This window comes from Glycine soja, chromosome 10 (genome assembly GCF_004193775.1).
Source record: "Glycine soja cultivar W05 chromosome 10, ASM419377v2, whole genome shotgun sequence".
NCBI lineage: Eukaryota > Viridiplantae > Streptophyta > Magnoliopsida > Fabales > Fabaceae > Glycine > Glycine soja.
In genome coordinates this window covers 10,755,709-10,771,816 of record NC_041011.1, presented here as the reverse complement: position 1 = coordinate 10,771,816, position 16,108 = coordinate 10,755,709, and the positions used below count along the sequence as shown (strand labels likewise).

Sequence of the window (16,108 nt, the reverse complement as noted above, 5' to 3'; positions counted from 1 at the left end):
ATTGTTTATATAGCAAATTACACTGATCACATACAAGAACATACAGAAGGTCAAATTCAATTATAGACAAATATAGACATCAGCAGTTGTTTATGTAACTAATTTCAAATGCTGGGTTTGAAGGGTGCTTATGGTTTAATATTGTAGTTGGGTATATGTGTGTGTGTGCGTATCATGAGGATCTGTGTGTATCATGAGGGTTGAGACAAGGAGACCCTTTGGCTCCATTACTCTTTCACTTAGTGGGTGAAGGACTGACAGGGCTAATGAGGGTCTGTGTGTGTGTTTCTGTGTGTGTGTGGGTTTCTGGCTGTGTGTGTCTGTGTGTTTCTCTGTGTGTGTGTGTGTGTGAGTGTGTGTGTGTGTGTGTTTCTATGTCTGTGTGTGTGTGTATGGTTGTGTGTGTGTGTGGGTTTCTGGCTGTGTGTGTGTGTGTGTGGGTTTCTGTGTGTGTATGGTTGTGTGTGTGTGTGTGTGTGTGTTTCTGTGTGTGTGTGTGTCTATGGTTGTGTGTGTGTGTGGTGTGTGGCTGTGTGTGTGTGTGTGTGTGTGTGTTTCTGTGTGTGTGTGTGTGTGTGTGTGTTTCTCTGTGTGTGTGTGGCTGTGGCTGTGTGTGTGTGTGTGTGTGTGTGTGTGTGTTTCTGTCTGTGTGCGTGTGTTTCTGTGTGTGTGTGTGTGTTTCTGTGTGTGTGTATGGCTGTGGCTGTGTGTGTGTGTGTGTGTGTGTCTGTGTTTCTGTCTGTGTGCGTGTGTTTCTGTGTGTGTGTGTGTGTGTGTGTTTCTGTGTGTGTGTGTGTGTGTGTGTGTTTCTCTGTGTGTGTGTGGCTGTGGCTGTGTGTGTGTGTGTGTGTGTGTGTGTGTGTGTGTGTGTGTGTCTGTGTTTCTGTCTGTGTGCCTGTGTTTCTGTGTGTGTGTGTGTGTTTCTGTGTGTGTGTATGGCTGTGGCTGCGTGTGTGTGTGTGTGTGTGTGTGTGTGTGTTTCTGTCTGTGTGCGTGTGTTTCTGTGTGTGTGTGTGTGTTTCTGTGTGTGTGTGGCTGTGTGTGTTTGTTTCTGTGTGTGTGTGTTTCTGTGTGTATGTGTTTCTGTGTGTATGTGTTTCTGTGTGTGGGTGTGTTTCTGTGTGTGTGTGTGTGTGTTGAAGAACCTGCCCCAGGACACAGCAGACACTTGTGCATACAGGATGCTGCTGCTGCATACAGGATGCTGTTGCTGCTGTCCTTTGCATACAGGACAGCAGACACTTGTGTTGAAGAACCAAGCCAATTCATATTGTTGTTGAGGTTATACGAACCGGCTCTCCACGCAATCGAGAGAATGTTGCTGCTGTCTTGTGGTCACTATGCACCGGAGATCCACTGCAATTAAAACTAGCAAAAGAACATGGTGCAGAAGCAGCACTGCAGGAGTTGTCAGAAAATGGAACTGATAGAGCTAAGATAAAAGCTGGAAGCATATTGGAACTCTTGCAGCGAATGGAAGGGGTTGATAATCTGCAGAGTTCATAGTCTCAAAGTATAGAGGCTGGAGGGCATTGGAGGAAGGCATTAGAGGAAGCCAAGACTCTATTTGGTGGAGGGACCTGCTATCAAGTCAGCAGCAACAGCAGAACCAGGTAGTCAAAACGGAAAGAAATTGGAAGGTGGGAGGTGGGGAGAAGTTAAGATTTTGGGAGGACCCTTGGACACAAAATGCTATACCATTAATGGACAAATAACCAAGGCTGTACCGAATTTCTGATCAACAGAAACAAATCATTATGAATATTGGGAATAACACCAACGGCGGATGGGAGTGGAAGCTATCTTGGAGGACAACTCTTTTTGATAGTGAAATTCAAATGGCAGATAATTTCCTTGGAGAACTATCACAGCAGCAGATTCAGCCAAATAGGGAGGATAGGTGCAGCTGGAAGCATGATCAAACTGGATACTACTCAACAAAAAGCGGATATGACTTGATATAGGAAGCACAGATGGGAGCTAATCAGAATTTGGACTTTGTGGACATTTGAAAGCTCAAAATACCAAGTAAATCACTGGTTTTTGCTTGGAGGCTAATTAGGGACAGACTTCCAACTAGGATGAATCTTAGAAGGCGGCAGGTTGTGATAATTAAATGAGGTACAGTGCCCATTTTGTGGAGATGTAGAGGAGGAGCCTACCCATTTACAAATATGGAGACAGACTTTGGAACACATTTTAATCAGTGGTCCTCCAACCTAAAGGAAGTGTTTAGTAAATAGGCTGTAGAGGATTCACAATCTATGTATCAATTAGCTTGTTGTAAGTGGTTCTGTTATAAAACAGCAACCAAATGCACATTTATATCTACCAATGTAATCTTAGTACCACTTGTAGTTTTCAATATATATAATATCTAATTTTGCTGAGCAAAAAAAAAGGGAATTTGCGGACAAGACAGCTGGAGAAAGGCTTTGCCCAGCCCTACAACTATTGGTCTAGTAATTTATCAACAACATTTTTTGATTAGGGTAGCAGTGTAGGGTTATTGTATTCTATTTAGATTGGCACCTGATTCGTAGGACCTATGCTTCTGCTAGTCTGCTGGTTTCTACCTTGTAAATTTAGTACCTCTGGTACTCAGTTATTAATACAAATTATAATTTTGCTGATAAAAAAAAAGATAATACAAGAGAGAGAGAAGGGCAGTGGCAGTCACAACATATATATAGAGAAGGGCAGCAGATAAAATTACAAAAACATTCAACACTAACAATGAACAAGTTATGAGAGTTTAAATCACAGTAAATACTTCAAAGATATCAGTCCAATGAAACAAAGGTCATGTAGATAGGCATAGCATAAGTTACAAATATACCAGTAATGCATACAACAACAATTTCAAATTAGTTTTTGAATCAAAGATATAAATACCTGACTTTGAGGCTTCAAAGATATAATCAAAGCGCTTCCGCAGCAACGCCAATTAGCAGTAGTAAATGATAGCCCTAAAAAAAACCATACAGAAATTAGCCATAGTGTTTTTAAAGCCTTTTATTAACAATATGACTCTCACTTCATGGTGATAAATTGACTCTCAAAAGACATTATACTGAGAGTGTATTTAAAACCTTTTTCAGTCATTCTATCAAACAAATCATTGACAATTTTTTAAGAATACATATCATATGAATCTAAATGACAGACCTCTATCCCAAGTGGAAGTCACTCTTAAGAAATCTCTTCAAGTTCAATTGTGGGAGGCAGCTTATGCATATGAATCTATGTTGAGACAAAAGGCTAGAATTAAGTGGCTAAAAGAAAGGGACAACAACTCTACTTATTTTCACAGATTGATCAATCATAGAAGAAGAAAAAAATGCTATTCCAGGTATTTTCATGAATGGTGTGTGGATTCATGAACCTTGCAGGGTTAAAAATGCAGCTGTCCTTTATTTCAAAGACAGATTTTTGGAGGATTGTTCTAACAGGCCAACACTGGATGGTGTTTACTTCTCCTCTCTGGATCTAAGAGACAAAGAAAGCCTTGTGTCCAGATTTAATGAATTGGAGATCAAATCTGCAGTTTGGGATTGTGGGGGGGACAAAAGCCCTGGCCCGGATGGCTTCAATTTTAATTTTATTAAACACTTTTGGGAGATTTTGAAACCAGACATCATGAGATTCATGGATGAATTCTATTTCTAATGCTTCCTTTATAGCCCTCATTCCAAAGATTAATGACCCTCAATCTTTCAATGATTATAGACCCATCTCCCTTATAGGGTGTGTCTATAAAATTGTGGCAAGAGTTTTGGCCAAGAGGCTGGCTGCTGTATTACCTCACCTTATAGATGAAAGGCAAACGGCTTTTATGAAGGGGAGACACATTCTTCATGGTGTTTTAATTGCCAATGAGACTATAGCTGAGGCCAAATCTAGAAGTAAACCTTGCATGGTCTTCAAAGCTGACTTTGAAAACGCATATGACTCGGTTTCTTGGGGTTTTCTTGACTACATGCTTAAAATGATGGGATTTTGTGAAAGCTGGAGCAAATGGATAAATGGTTGTCTAAATACTGCAACTATATCCATTTTAATTAATGGGAGTCCATCTAAGGAGTTTACTCCTAAGAGAGGTCTAAGGCAAGGTGATCCCCTTGCACCTTTTCTCTTCAGCATTGTAGCGGAAGGTCTCACAGGCTTCATGAGGTCAGTTGTGTCCAAGAACCTATTCAGAAGCTACCTAGTGGGATCTTTAAAAGAAGAGGTGAACATCCTCCAATATGTTGATGATACTTTGTTTTTTGGAGATGCTACTAAGCAAAATGTGAGAACCTTAAAATGTGTTCTGAGGTGCTTTGAGGAAGCATCTGGTCTCAAGATAAATTACTCTAAAAGCCACTTTGGTTGTTTAGGTAAATCAGCAAGTTGGTGTAGGGAAGCTGCCCAATTCCTTAATTGCAGTACTTTGGAATTTCCTTTTACTTATCTTGGAATTCCAGTTGGGGTGTCCTCTAAGAGCTGGATCGTGTGGCAGCCTATTGTAAGGAAGTTTGAAGTCAAACTTGCAAAATGGAAGCAAAGAACTCTATCAATGGGGGGCAGAATCACTCTTATTAATTTTGTCCTCTCAGCCTTACATATCTACCTTCTATCCTTCTTTAGGATCCCCAAAAAAGTGGTGCAAAAAATTGTCTCCATCCAGAGAAATTTTCTGTGGCGAAGTCACCAAGAGGCCAGCAAGATTCCTTGGGTGAAGTGGGACAAAGTTTGTCTTCCTAAGAACAAAGGGGGTCTAGGGATTAAAGACTTATCTTTATTTAATGCGCAGGACAGACCCTTGGGGGATGATTAAAGACTTATCTTTTGAAGCAGCAGTTGCATCAAATTGATATTTCAGCCTAGGACAGACCTTTGGGGGATGATGAAGTGCAGACCATGAAGTCCATTCAGCAGGAATTGTGGGAGATTTCTTTTGCTCATGAATCAATCTTGAGACAAAAATCAAGGATCAGATGGCTCAGGGAAGGTGATAATAACACGACCTTTTTGCATAAATCTATCAACTTCAGAAGACACTACAATGCAATTCAAGGTATGTTCATTGAAGGCACATGGGTTCAGAACCCAAAATTGATTAAGGATCAAGCTGTAAGCTTCTTTTCTGCCAGATTCTTGAGGGAGGAGTTGATTGCCCCATTTTCAGATCTTGATCTTAGGGAGGCTGTGTGGAGTTGCAGTGGAGATAAATGTCCTGGGCCGGATGGCTTCAATTTTAACTTCATCAAAGAGTTTTGGGAGATTTCCAAACCAGATTTTAGGAGGTTTGTAGATGAGTTTCATGTCAATGGAAGATTTCCTAAGGGTAGTAATGTATCCTTCTTGGCTTTAATTCCTAAAATCAATCACCCACAGTCTTTTGATGACTATAGGCCCATCTCCCTCATTGGTTGTATGTATAAGATCATTGCTAAATTACTGGCCAATAGGTTAAGAAAATTATTGCCTGGACTTATTGATGAGAGACAAACAGCTTTCATAAAGGATAGACACATCCTTCATGGAACTTTGATTCTCAATGAAGCAATAGAGGAAGCTAAAAGAAGTAAGAAACCAGCTTTGGTGTTTAAGGTGGACTTTGCAAAGGCTTATGACTCTGTTTCATGGAACTTTCTGGATTATATGATGGTCAGAATGGGGTTCTGTCCTATATGGAGGAAATGGATCAATGCTTGCAATCAATCAACTTCTATATCCATTCTCATAAATGGCAGCCCCTCAAATGAATTTGCCCCCACTAGAGGTTTGAGGCAAGGGGACCCCTTAGCCCTTTTCCTTTTCAATATTGTGGCTGAAGGCTTGACTGGCATGATGAGGACAGCTCTATCCAAAGGTCTGTACAACAGTTATTTAGTAGGAAAGCAGAAGGTTCCAGTAAACATTCTGCAATATGCAGATGATACTGTCTTTGTGGGAGAAGCTTCATGGGATAATGTGTTTGTCATGAAGGCAATGCTTAGAGGCTTTGAAATGGTATCTGGGTTGAAGATTAATTTTTCCAAGAGCAGTGTGGGGATTTTTGGTGCTGATACCAATTGGGTTCTTGATGCAGCTCACTTTCTCAAGTGCAAGCAGATGGAGATTCCCTTTCAGTTCTTGGGGATTCCTCTAGGGGCTAAGTCTTCTAGCTGCTTGGTGTGGGAACCTTTGATTAAAAAATTTGAATCAAAGCTGTCTAAGTGGAAGCAGAGAGCTCTATCAATGGCAGCGAAGGTCACATTGATAAATTCAGTGTTAACTGCTCTACCAATTTTTTTACTGTGTTTTTTTAGAATTCCTCAAAAAGTAGCTCATAAAGTGAGATCCTTACAAAGAAATTTTCTGTGGGGGGGCTCTCAAGACCTCACCAAAATCGCCTGGGTGAAATGGAAAGATATCTGCCTTCCAAAGGAGTTGGGGGGTCTTGGGATTAAGGATATCTCTAGTTTTAATGCTGCCTTGTTGGGTAGATGGTTATGGGCTTTAGCCTCTACTCAAGATCAGCTGTGGGCTAGAATTCTTATCTCAATATATGGTGGCTGGGCAGATCTTAACAATGGCAGTGATACACCTTGGCACTCTCATTGGTGGAAGGATATTCGAAAAGTAAGTAAGCAACCTGAATTTAGCCCTATTCATCAGCATCTGGTTTGGAAGGTAGGGGATGGAAGCATAGTCAAATTCTGGAAGGATAAATGGCTTGGGGTTGATTCAAACCTTGAGCAGCATTTTAATCAGCTGTTTCTCATCAGTAAACAGCAGACCAGTTCTATCTCCAATATGGGTATCATGTCTCATGGTCATTGGTGCTGGGATTTAAAATGGAGAAGGAACTTATTTGATCATGAACAGGGTGCAGCTGTGGCTTATATGGAAATCATTAGTAACGTTCACATTCAACCTCAAATGAAGGACACCTTGAGATGGACAGCTGAACCTTCGGGTTTATACTCAACTAGGTCAGCTTATAGATTGATAATCACTGCTAACAGCAATCATCCTCAGGCCAATATATACAAGACAATTTGGAGGCTTAACATCCCTTCAAGAGCTGCGATTTTCGCTTGGAGACTTATCAAAAATAGATTACCCACTAGACATAATCTCCTAAGAAGAAATGTCCCCATTCAGGAGCAGCATTGCCCCTTATGTGGATCTCATCAAGAGGAAGCTGGGCATCTATTTTTTCACTGTAAATTGACTAATGGTCTTTGGTGGGAATCAATGAGGTGGAAGCGAGTGGTTGGACCCCTAGCAGCTTCTCCAACAGCTCATTACACTCAATTCTGTTATGGCTTTGGTGCTGGGAAGAATCAAAACAGATGGCACAGATGGTGGATTGCTTTAACAAGCTCAATATGGAAGAATAGGAATCTCCTCATATTCCAAGGCAAAAGATTTGAAACACCAAAAGTCATGGAGGATGCTTTATTCCTTTTGTGGTCATGGTTGATGTCTAGGGACAAAAATTTCTGCACTTCCTTTAACTATTGGTCGTCTAATCTTGGAGACTTCTTTGGCTAAATTAGGTTCTCTTGTATTTGTGGGGGGTTTTGTTGTTCTAATCCTGTAATGGTGGGCGGTTTTAGATGCACTGCATCTATGTAAATCACCAGTAGTATTTTTGGTGCTGCTGTGTCCTATTATGATTAATCTATAAATTATCTTTTGCTTTTCAAAAAAAAAAAATTAATGCGGCTTTACTTGGCAAATGGGGGTGGCAGCTGGCTAACAATCAAGACCAGCCTTGGTCTAGAATTTTAATCTCTAAGTATGGTGGGTGGAAGGAGTTGATTTGTGGTGGAAGGAGGAATTTCACTTCCCAATGGTGGCAGGATTTGAAGAGTATCTTCCAGCAGCATCACAATGAATGCTTAACTGATAATTTAAAATGGAGAGTGGGAAGGGGGTCCAGCATCAATTTCTAGAAGCATAAATGGATGGAGGACAATTGTACTCTCCAAGGAAAATATCCCCAGTTATATTTAATAAGTAAACAGCAGAATTCATCAATCAATTCTATGGGAGATTTTGTGGAGGGTAGGTGGGAATGGAAGTTATCATGGAGAAGGAATTTTTTTGATCATGAAATTCAATTGGCAGCTGATTTCCTAGTTGAGATCGATTCTGTTCACATTCACCAATCCAGCAGAGATTTCCTTTGGTGGAAGCCAGACACTAATGGAGTTTTTTCAACAAATTCTGCCTACAAAGTGCTGCAGGAGGCTCACCATAGTGATAGTGAAGACAATGTTCTTAACATTATGTGGAAATTGAAAATTCCCCCAAAAGTGAGTGCTTTTTCTTGGAGACTTTTCAAGAATAGACTTCCTACTAGGGACAATCTTAGAAAGACACAGGTCACACTGCCTTTTTATAGCTGTCCTTTATGTGACCATGAAGAAGAATCGATTTATCATCTTATGTTCAACTGTGAAAAGACTAGGAGTCTTTGGTGGGAGACAATGAGATGGGTTAATAGAGTGGGTTCCTATTCCATAGATCCAAAGAATCATTTTTTACAATTCACCCAGTGGAATAGCAAAGATAGTACCAACAAAAGATGGGAATTTCTGTGGCTAGCCCTGTCCTTCTCCATTTGGTACCATAGAAATGCCAAGATATTCAAGAACCAGCCGTTCACTCCTGAAAAGGTCATGGATGATGCCTTGTTCTACACCTGGTCCTGGATAAAATGTGTGGAGAAGGACTTCCAAATGCACTTTAATTTCTGGTCAACCAATCTAAAGGATGTTCTTTCTTAGAGGGGATGGGTTTGTATTTTTGTGGGCTATATTCGGTCTCTCCTAATGGGATGCAGACTGTAATTGTCTTGCTTTTTAACTTTCTATCTTAAGTACACCTAGTACTGAATTTCATATATAATATATTGATTTTTGCTGTGCAAAAAAAAAATGTCTCTTTGTAATCTGTAGTACCACTGGTACTTCTAATTATCAATATAAATTATCTTTGCAGTTCAAAAATAAAATATTAAATAGAACAGTACCACAGGTATTGAAAATAAAAGATACAAGACACAAAAGTGTCACCTTCCAAAAAGCAAAACAAACCCAACAATAACCCAGCACAAGGACCCCAATACATATAATCAGAAATTTAACCAAAGGCCATCATAAGCACCTTTTGAGGTTCAAAAGGAATGCCATGAAACAACAAGGAATTCCTAAGCAATCACTAGACCTTTCTATTTCTATTTTTTACACATTTAAAACTCAAACATATAAAATAAAAACTATATAACAAACTAACAAAGATAAAGACAAAAAAAGGAAATATAAACTCACCTCAGTTGGTGCTACTGCCCATCATTTCACTCTCACAACAAATAGGAATCATGTACCTGCATGGAAGAAATAATCACACAACACACAATGATCAGAATAAGCAAATGCATATAAATAAGCATGATACAATATCAATATTCATGGAAGTAACAATGACTTGTCAAAAATTTGGATGAAATTCAATATGTAAATCAAAGCTTTGTCCCTGAAACCCTCTTTGTAAATCAAAGCTTTGTCCCTGAAACCCTCTATGTAAATTTGACAGCCTCATGTCTCACTTCCTGAAAACCCACTAAAAACTGCCTAACCCCCCTGCTGTTACTCCATAATTTATTTTGCAATAACTGCTTAAGACAGTTAGATATGGTCCTAAATCACTACACATTCAGTTATGATTAACCCTTTGTGCCTAACTAGGGTTTCGAAACATCACAACAAAGACAGACCATTGAACAATGGATTTTCATCATTAACATACAACAGAGACATACCTTCGATGGAAGCGCAGACACGAACTCCACAAACGCGAACTCGACAATGTGGTTGCAGTCACGGAAGCGCAGCCCAGTTTGCGACAAACACGAACTAAGGCAGAAGGAGAAACAACAATAAAGCCCTGGGTTAAAACGACAAACGCCTAATGTTAAAACGAAAGGACGTACCTCAATGGATAAGTGCCAAAGATGATCTCCACAAATACGATCTCCACAATGTGGTTGCAATCACGGAAGCACAGGCGACTTTGACACAAGGAGAAAGAAGAAGAACGATAGGGTTCAAGCGCAAGGAGAAAGAAGAAGAACGATAGGGTTCAAGCGCGGGTTGTGCAATTTCAGAAGTTTAATTTATAATGATAACAACATCGGTTTTTTAAAAATAACCGATGTTAACATCAACTACGTAACATCGGTTATAATAAAACCGATGTTAACATCGACTCGATAACATCAGTTTTTACAAAACCGATGTTAACAATGGCATACTAACATCGGTTTTTCCAAAACCGATGTTAACTACTCCATAGTAACATCGGTTATTAAAATAACCGATGTTACTATGGAGTAGTTAACATCGGTTTTGGAAAAACCGATGTTAACTAAGTCTACTTATTTACAAAAATGCCACCGCGCTTTCGTTAACATCGGTTTTAGCTATAATCGATGTTAATTGGGCGATGTAGAAAGCTGTTTTTTTAGTAGTGCGTATACATTCCCCCCGGGAGGGGGGCTGGCTCAGTCCCTAGTTGCTATCTTTTTCGTGTTTTATTCTCTCATGTACAAAGCAAGAGGTATTAAAGTAGGCAAGGATCAAATTAACATAGCACCTAATAGCGTACAAAATTTAGACCACTACACTGTATGGATTTGTTGATATATATTTGGGGGAAAAAAAAGTGTACAAGTCTAGATATATAAAGTCAATCATTGGTCTGAGTTTTATAACATTGTTTCTAACACTCTGTTAATCATTTAAGTTGTTTATTCCCTAATAGATAAGTAATTAATTTGTCTCCTAGGGATAGGGGAAGATACCTTAGTGTGATTGAGTTAAGGCTAACAATACTACAAAGACGATATTTCACGTTGAAAATTTATATTGGTTGTATAACAATATCAATAAAAAAAAGACGGTGTGGTGACATATTTAAAATTATAATGAAGTATATTACATCGATTTTTTATTTATTTAAATCAATCATTATTTTGATGAAAATTTTATTTGATCTGTTGGGACCAGTGTTGTCAAATGGCGGTCATGGCGGTGCCATAGCGGAAAGGCGAGGCAGTTTTTTGAAAAAACACCACCGAATAGCGGTGGCGTGATGGGTTGTGAATGACGGCGCCATGGCGGTCATGGCGGTTATGGCAGCATGGCGCAAATAGCATTTTTTTTTGTTTTTTTTTTTCGCGGTAGGAGTTGGGCTGACCCAACCCAACCCTACCCGGTAAGTTAATCAAAAGCGTAGTCATCCCCTCCGACGCAGGTTGAATCAGAATTCAGAACGCAGCCCTCCTCCAACTAAAAGCGCAACCCCTACACCCAGCCGTGACCGCCCGCACGCAGAACGCAGCCAGCAGCAACGACCCCACGGCGGTGACGAGCACCGTCTTTTTCCTTTTGCTATTTGACACTCTCTTTTTACTTTTGACAGTCCCATTTTTATTTTTTTTCTATTTGACACGACAATTTTTTTTCTGTTTAGTCCTCTTTTAATTGGCTGAACCATCATCCGATTCTGCTACTGCAAGTGCAACGAGGAAAAATAAGACAGACCCAGGCTAGAAATATTGTCATCCACTGGTGGAAGGAGAAACAAACATAATTGTTTGTAATTTCTAAGGAAAAATCACAAAGGGAGGAATAACCAGAGCCAAACAACACCTGATTGGGAAGTCGGGTAACATTGCAGCTTGCAAGAAAACTCCACCAAATGTAGTCGAAGAGTTGAAGGAATATATGACTACCAAAAAAAGTGGGACCACTTACAGTACTTCTGGCAGTGGGAATATGGCAAATATAAGAGATTTTGAATTTGGTGAACCAATTGGATGTGATGGAAGTCAAGATGATGAGTTTGCGGACTCTTGTAATGCTACTGCAAGGGCAAAGACAAAGTGTGGGACTAAAAAAGGACCAATGGACAAATTTTGTAAGAATCCAGAAAATACAATCAATAGGAGAAAAATAGAGATGTTGAGGCAAATGAACATAAGAGAGTCAATGGATAAGAATGAAGTATTGAAGGTGCATCAACATATTTCTCGCTTTTGGTACGAAGCAGTTTGTGATTCAACCTCATTAAATTGAAAAGCTTTGAGAATATGGTTGCAGCCATTGGTCAATATGAGCCACATTTGCCCATTCCTAGCTATCATGACATCAGAGTTCCACTCCTGAAGAAGGAAGTTGAATATACTGAAAATTTGATAAAAGGCCACAGGGAGCAATGGGTCAAGTATGGTTGTACTATTATGTCCGATGCATGGACTGGTCGGAAATAAAGATGCATCATTAATTTTTTGATTAACTCTCAAGTTGGTACCATGTTTTTGAAGTCTGTTGATGGCTCTAATTTTGTTAAGACGGGTGAAAATATTTTTGAGTTGCTTGATGCCACTGTGGAGGAAGTTGGAGAAGAGAATGTTGTTCAAGTTGTAACCAATAATGGGAGCAACTATGTTTTAGCGGGTAAGTTGTTGGAGGAGAAAAGGAAACATATTTATTGGACTCCTTGTGCAGCTCATTGTATTGATTTGATGCTTGAAGATATTGGGAAGCTTCCCTTGATAAGGAAGACAATTAGAAGGGAAATTAATCTAGTTGGGTTTATCTATGCCTATTCTAGTACCTTAAGTTTGTTGAGAAATTTTACAAACAAGAGGGAATTGGTGAGACATACTATTACTAGATTTGCCACTTCTTATCTAACCTTAGAAAGGCTCCACAAAGAGAAAGCCAATATTAGAAAGATGTTTACTTCTAATGAATGGACCTTGAACAAGCTATCTAAGGAGCTTAAGGGAAAAGAAGCTGCAAAGGTAGTGCTCATGCCTTTTTTTTGGAATAGTGTGGTTTACACTCTTAAAGTCATGGCTCCACTTGTGAAAGTGCTTCATCTTGTGGATGGTGAAAGGAAACTAGCCATGGGCTATATTTATGAAGCAATGGACAAGGCAAAAGAAACAATTATCAAGTCTTTCAACAACAATGAAAGCAAGTACAAAGATGTGTTTGCAATCATTGATAAAAGATGGAATTGTCAGGTTCATAGACCATTGCATGTAGCTGCCCACTTCTTAAATCTAGAGTTCTTTTATGACAACACTGACTTGGAGTTTGATTTTGAGGTCACCAATGGTTTGTTTGAGTGCATTAAGAAGTTTGATTTAGAGGTCATCAACTTTTGACATACTAGAATGATGACCTAGCTAGGAGGGCTTAATGGAATTTTAATCACAGAATCCAATCTAGCTTTTATGGGCTAATTTCATATATACTTGCCATGATACTCTGCAAGCTCCAGCTCCATTTCACTTGCTTGTCTTGTACCATCTCCAGCAAAAACTCCAGCACCATATGGAGATCCTCCTCTGGTGGACTCCAAATTGAACATTCTAGCACCAAAGCTATAACAAATAGGAACATAAAGCATACCAAAACTATAACCAATAGGAACATAAAGCATACCATGGTGGACAAACTGTGTGATTGCTGTCCAACTACAACAGTTGTCATACAAACAATGTTAATTGGTTGAAGCTTATGTCAGAGATTCATGACACTTACTATTTTTTTTCCCGCATTCTATGCACCAAAAGAAGCAAGCTTTTGTCAGCATAAGCATTGCCTTCGCGGTATATATGTAAAATTCTAAAACTAAACTTTTTAGTTGGATCTATACAATTCACCTAGCAGTTGTAAAGAGTCCAGGGGGCTGAAAAAGGATGATTATATAATGCACAATATTGAGAATATTGTTGTATGATTGTGCTAATCCTAATTGTATTAAGAATATTGCTACATGATTGTGCTGATCTTAATTGATTCTATTTGTATTAATTCTTATTGTATGTATTTGTTTTTGGAATAAAGAATATTTTATTGCCAAAAACTGATCAATACAAAACCCACCAATCAAAGATCCAAGCCCAAACTGACAAGAAAACCCAAAAAGACTAGAGAATCCTATTGCAATACATCATAAGTTTCCTATTGTTTTCAACTCTTCTAAGAATCACATTTTTTATGGTCTCCCAATGAAGCTCTTCTTTCCTACCACCTTGAAATATGATCCGATTTCTCACAAACCAAACCCTATAAACAGTTTCAGCCACAGCCAGCTTCATCAAACTTCTTTTACAACCTTTGCCTTTAGTATTTTCCACAATGCAACCAAGCTCATCATCCCACATAGTAGGAGTGTGAACATACCCAATCCAACGCATAATCTTCTCCCAAACTGGTTTGATTTCACAGCAACTAAAAAACAGATGTTGACACGTTTCAGCCATCTTACAGAAAACACACAAACCATCAGTGGGCATGCCAAACCTGATCATTCTCTCTTTTGTTAACAACCGCTTATTACAAGCCAACCACAGAGTGAAAATTGCACGAGGTCTAGCATGGTTACCTTAATAATTTTTCTCCATTCCACCTGCGGTTTAATACCTCTAATCACTTGGTACATTTTCCTCGTATTATACTTTCCAGCATCACACATCTCCTTCCAAGTAGACTGCGTAAGTAAATTTTTATACTTGAAAATAGCTTTCAACGTCCAAGAACAATTTTTCCCCGGCTGGAAGTTATCTGCATTATTATTTTTCATATAATAAATGTGTATCCAATGAATCCACAACTTATCCTTTTTCTCCCAAATATTCCAAAGAAGTTTACCAATTGTAGCTTTATTCCAATCCTCAAGACCAATCAGATTCAGCCCACCTGCATTTTTTGGATCACAAATATGATCCCAAGAAATAGGGGCTTTCCTACTGTTACTGCTCTTACCTGTCTAAAGAAAACTTCTGCAAATCCCTTCAATATGCTTCACCACTTTCTTAGGCAAAGGAAAGATTTGGAGCCAATAATTTGCGATGGCAAATAACACGCTGTTAATTAATTGCACTCTGCCAGCATATGATAGCAGTTTGGAGCTCCAATGTTGAACTCTTTTCAACATCTTATCGATCAAAGGTTGACAATTACTAATAGTGAGCTTTTTGCTGTCAAGAGGAACACCAAGGTACTTAAAAGGCATTTTACCAACCAAAAAACCAGATTCCTGCTGCATTTTAACTTGAGTATCCTCATTCACCCCTCCAAAATAGATTTTACTCTTGGAATGACTTATCTGAAGACCTGTTGCTTCTGAAAACTCTTTCATTTTGTTCATCATCAGCTTCATTGATCCACAATCCCCTCTTAAGAAAATCAGAATATCGTCTGCAAAACACAAATTAATAAGTTTCAGCTTCTCACACTTAGGGTGGTAATTGAAGTTATGGTTTGAACCAAGGCCATGAAGCACTCTATGGAGGTATTCCATAACAAGAACAAAGAGGAGAGGAGAAATTGGATCACCTTGCCTCAACCCTCTTTGAGCTTTTAAAATACCCGTTGGAGCACCATTAAGGGAGAATCTGTAGGAAACAAAATTAACACAAGCCATCACCCAGCCTATAAACTTCTGAGGAAATCCCAAATCCACCATAATATGCTGCAATGCTTGCCACTCAACCGTATCATAGGCCTTCTGAATATCCATTTGCACCAAGCATCTAGGAGACACATTTTTCCTACCATACCCTCTCACTAGCTCCTGAGCGAGAAGAATATTGTCCTGGATATTCCTACCAGGAATAAATGCTGATTGAGTGTCTTCCACCACACTATTTATTACAGCACTCAGTCTGCTAGTCAATATCTTCGAGATCACCTTATATATTGTACTACAACAGGATATTGGTCTCATGTCTTTGATGGTTTTTGCCTCCGGGGACTTAGGGATCAGAGAAACAATAGAGCAATTTACAGCTTTGTACAACTTACTAGTATTAAAAAATTCCAGAATAGCATTCTGCACATCATATTTAACAATGGGCCAGGCTGCTTTGAAAAAATGTGAAGTGAATCCATCTAAACCAGGAGCTTTGGTCTCACCAATATTCACTAAAGCATTCCAAATTTCTTTTAGGTCAATAGGTCTAATGAGCTGCTGAGCAAGATCTCTAGACAAAGTTTTACCAACTCTCAAAACAGGGATATCAATTTCTTTCAAATCAGTTTCTTTA

The 16,108-nt window shown here is 39.1% G+C and overlaps 1 protein-coding gene across 1 annotated transcript; it reads left to right on the top strand.

The window, feature by feature from the left end:
- The first annotated feature begins 12,355 nt into the window (after positions 1 to 12,355).
- On the top strand, positions 12,356 to 13,219 carry LOC114371380. Its single transcript, XM_028328842.1, has one exon. It carries the CDS (start codon positions 12,356 to 12,358, stop codon positions 13,217 to 13,219), a length of 864 nt encoding a protein of 287 aa, XP_028184643.1.
- Positions 13,220 to 16,108: the final 2,889 nt, after the last annotated feature.

Excerpts from the sequence above, each read along its gene's own strand:
- LOC114371380 (XM_028328842.1), top strand. The coding sequence starts at position 12,356 with ATGTTTTTGAAGTCTGTTGATGGCTCTAATTTTGTTAAGACGGGTGAA.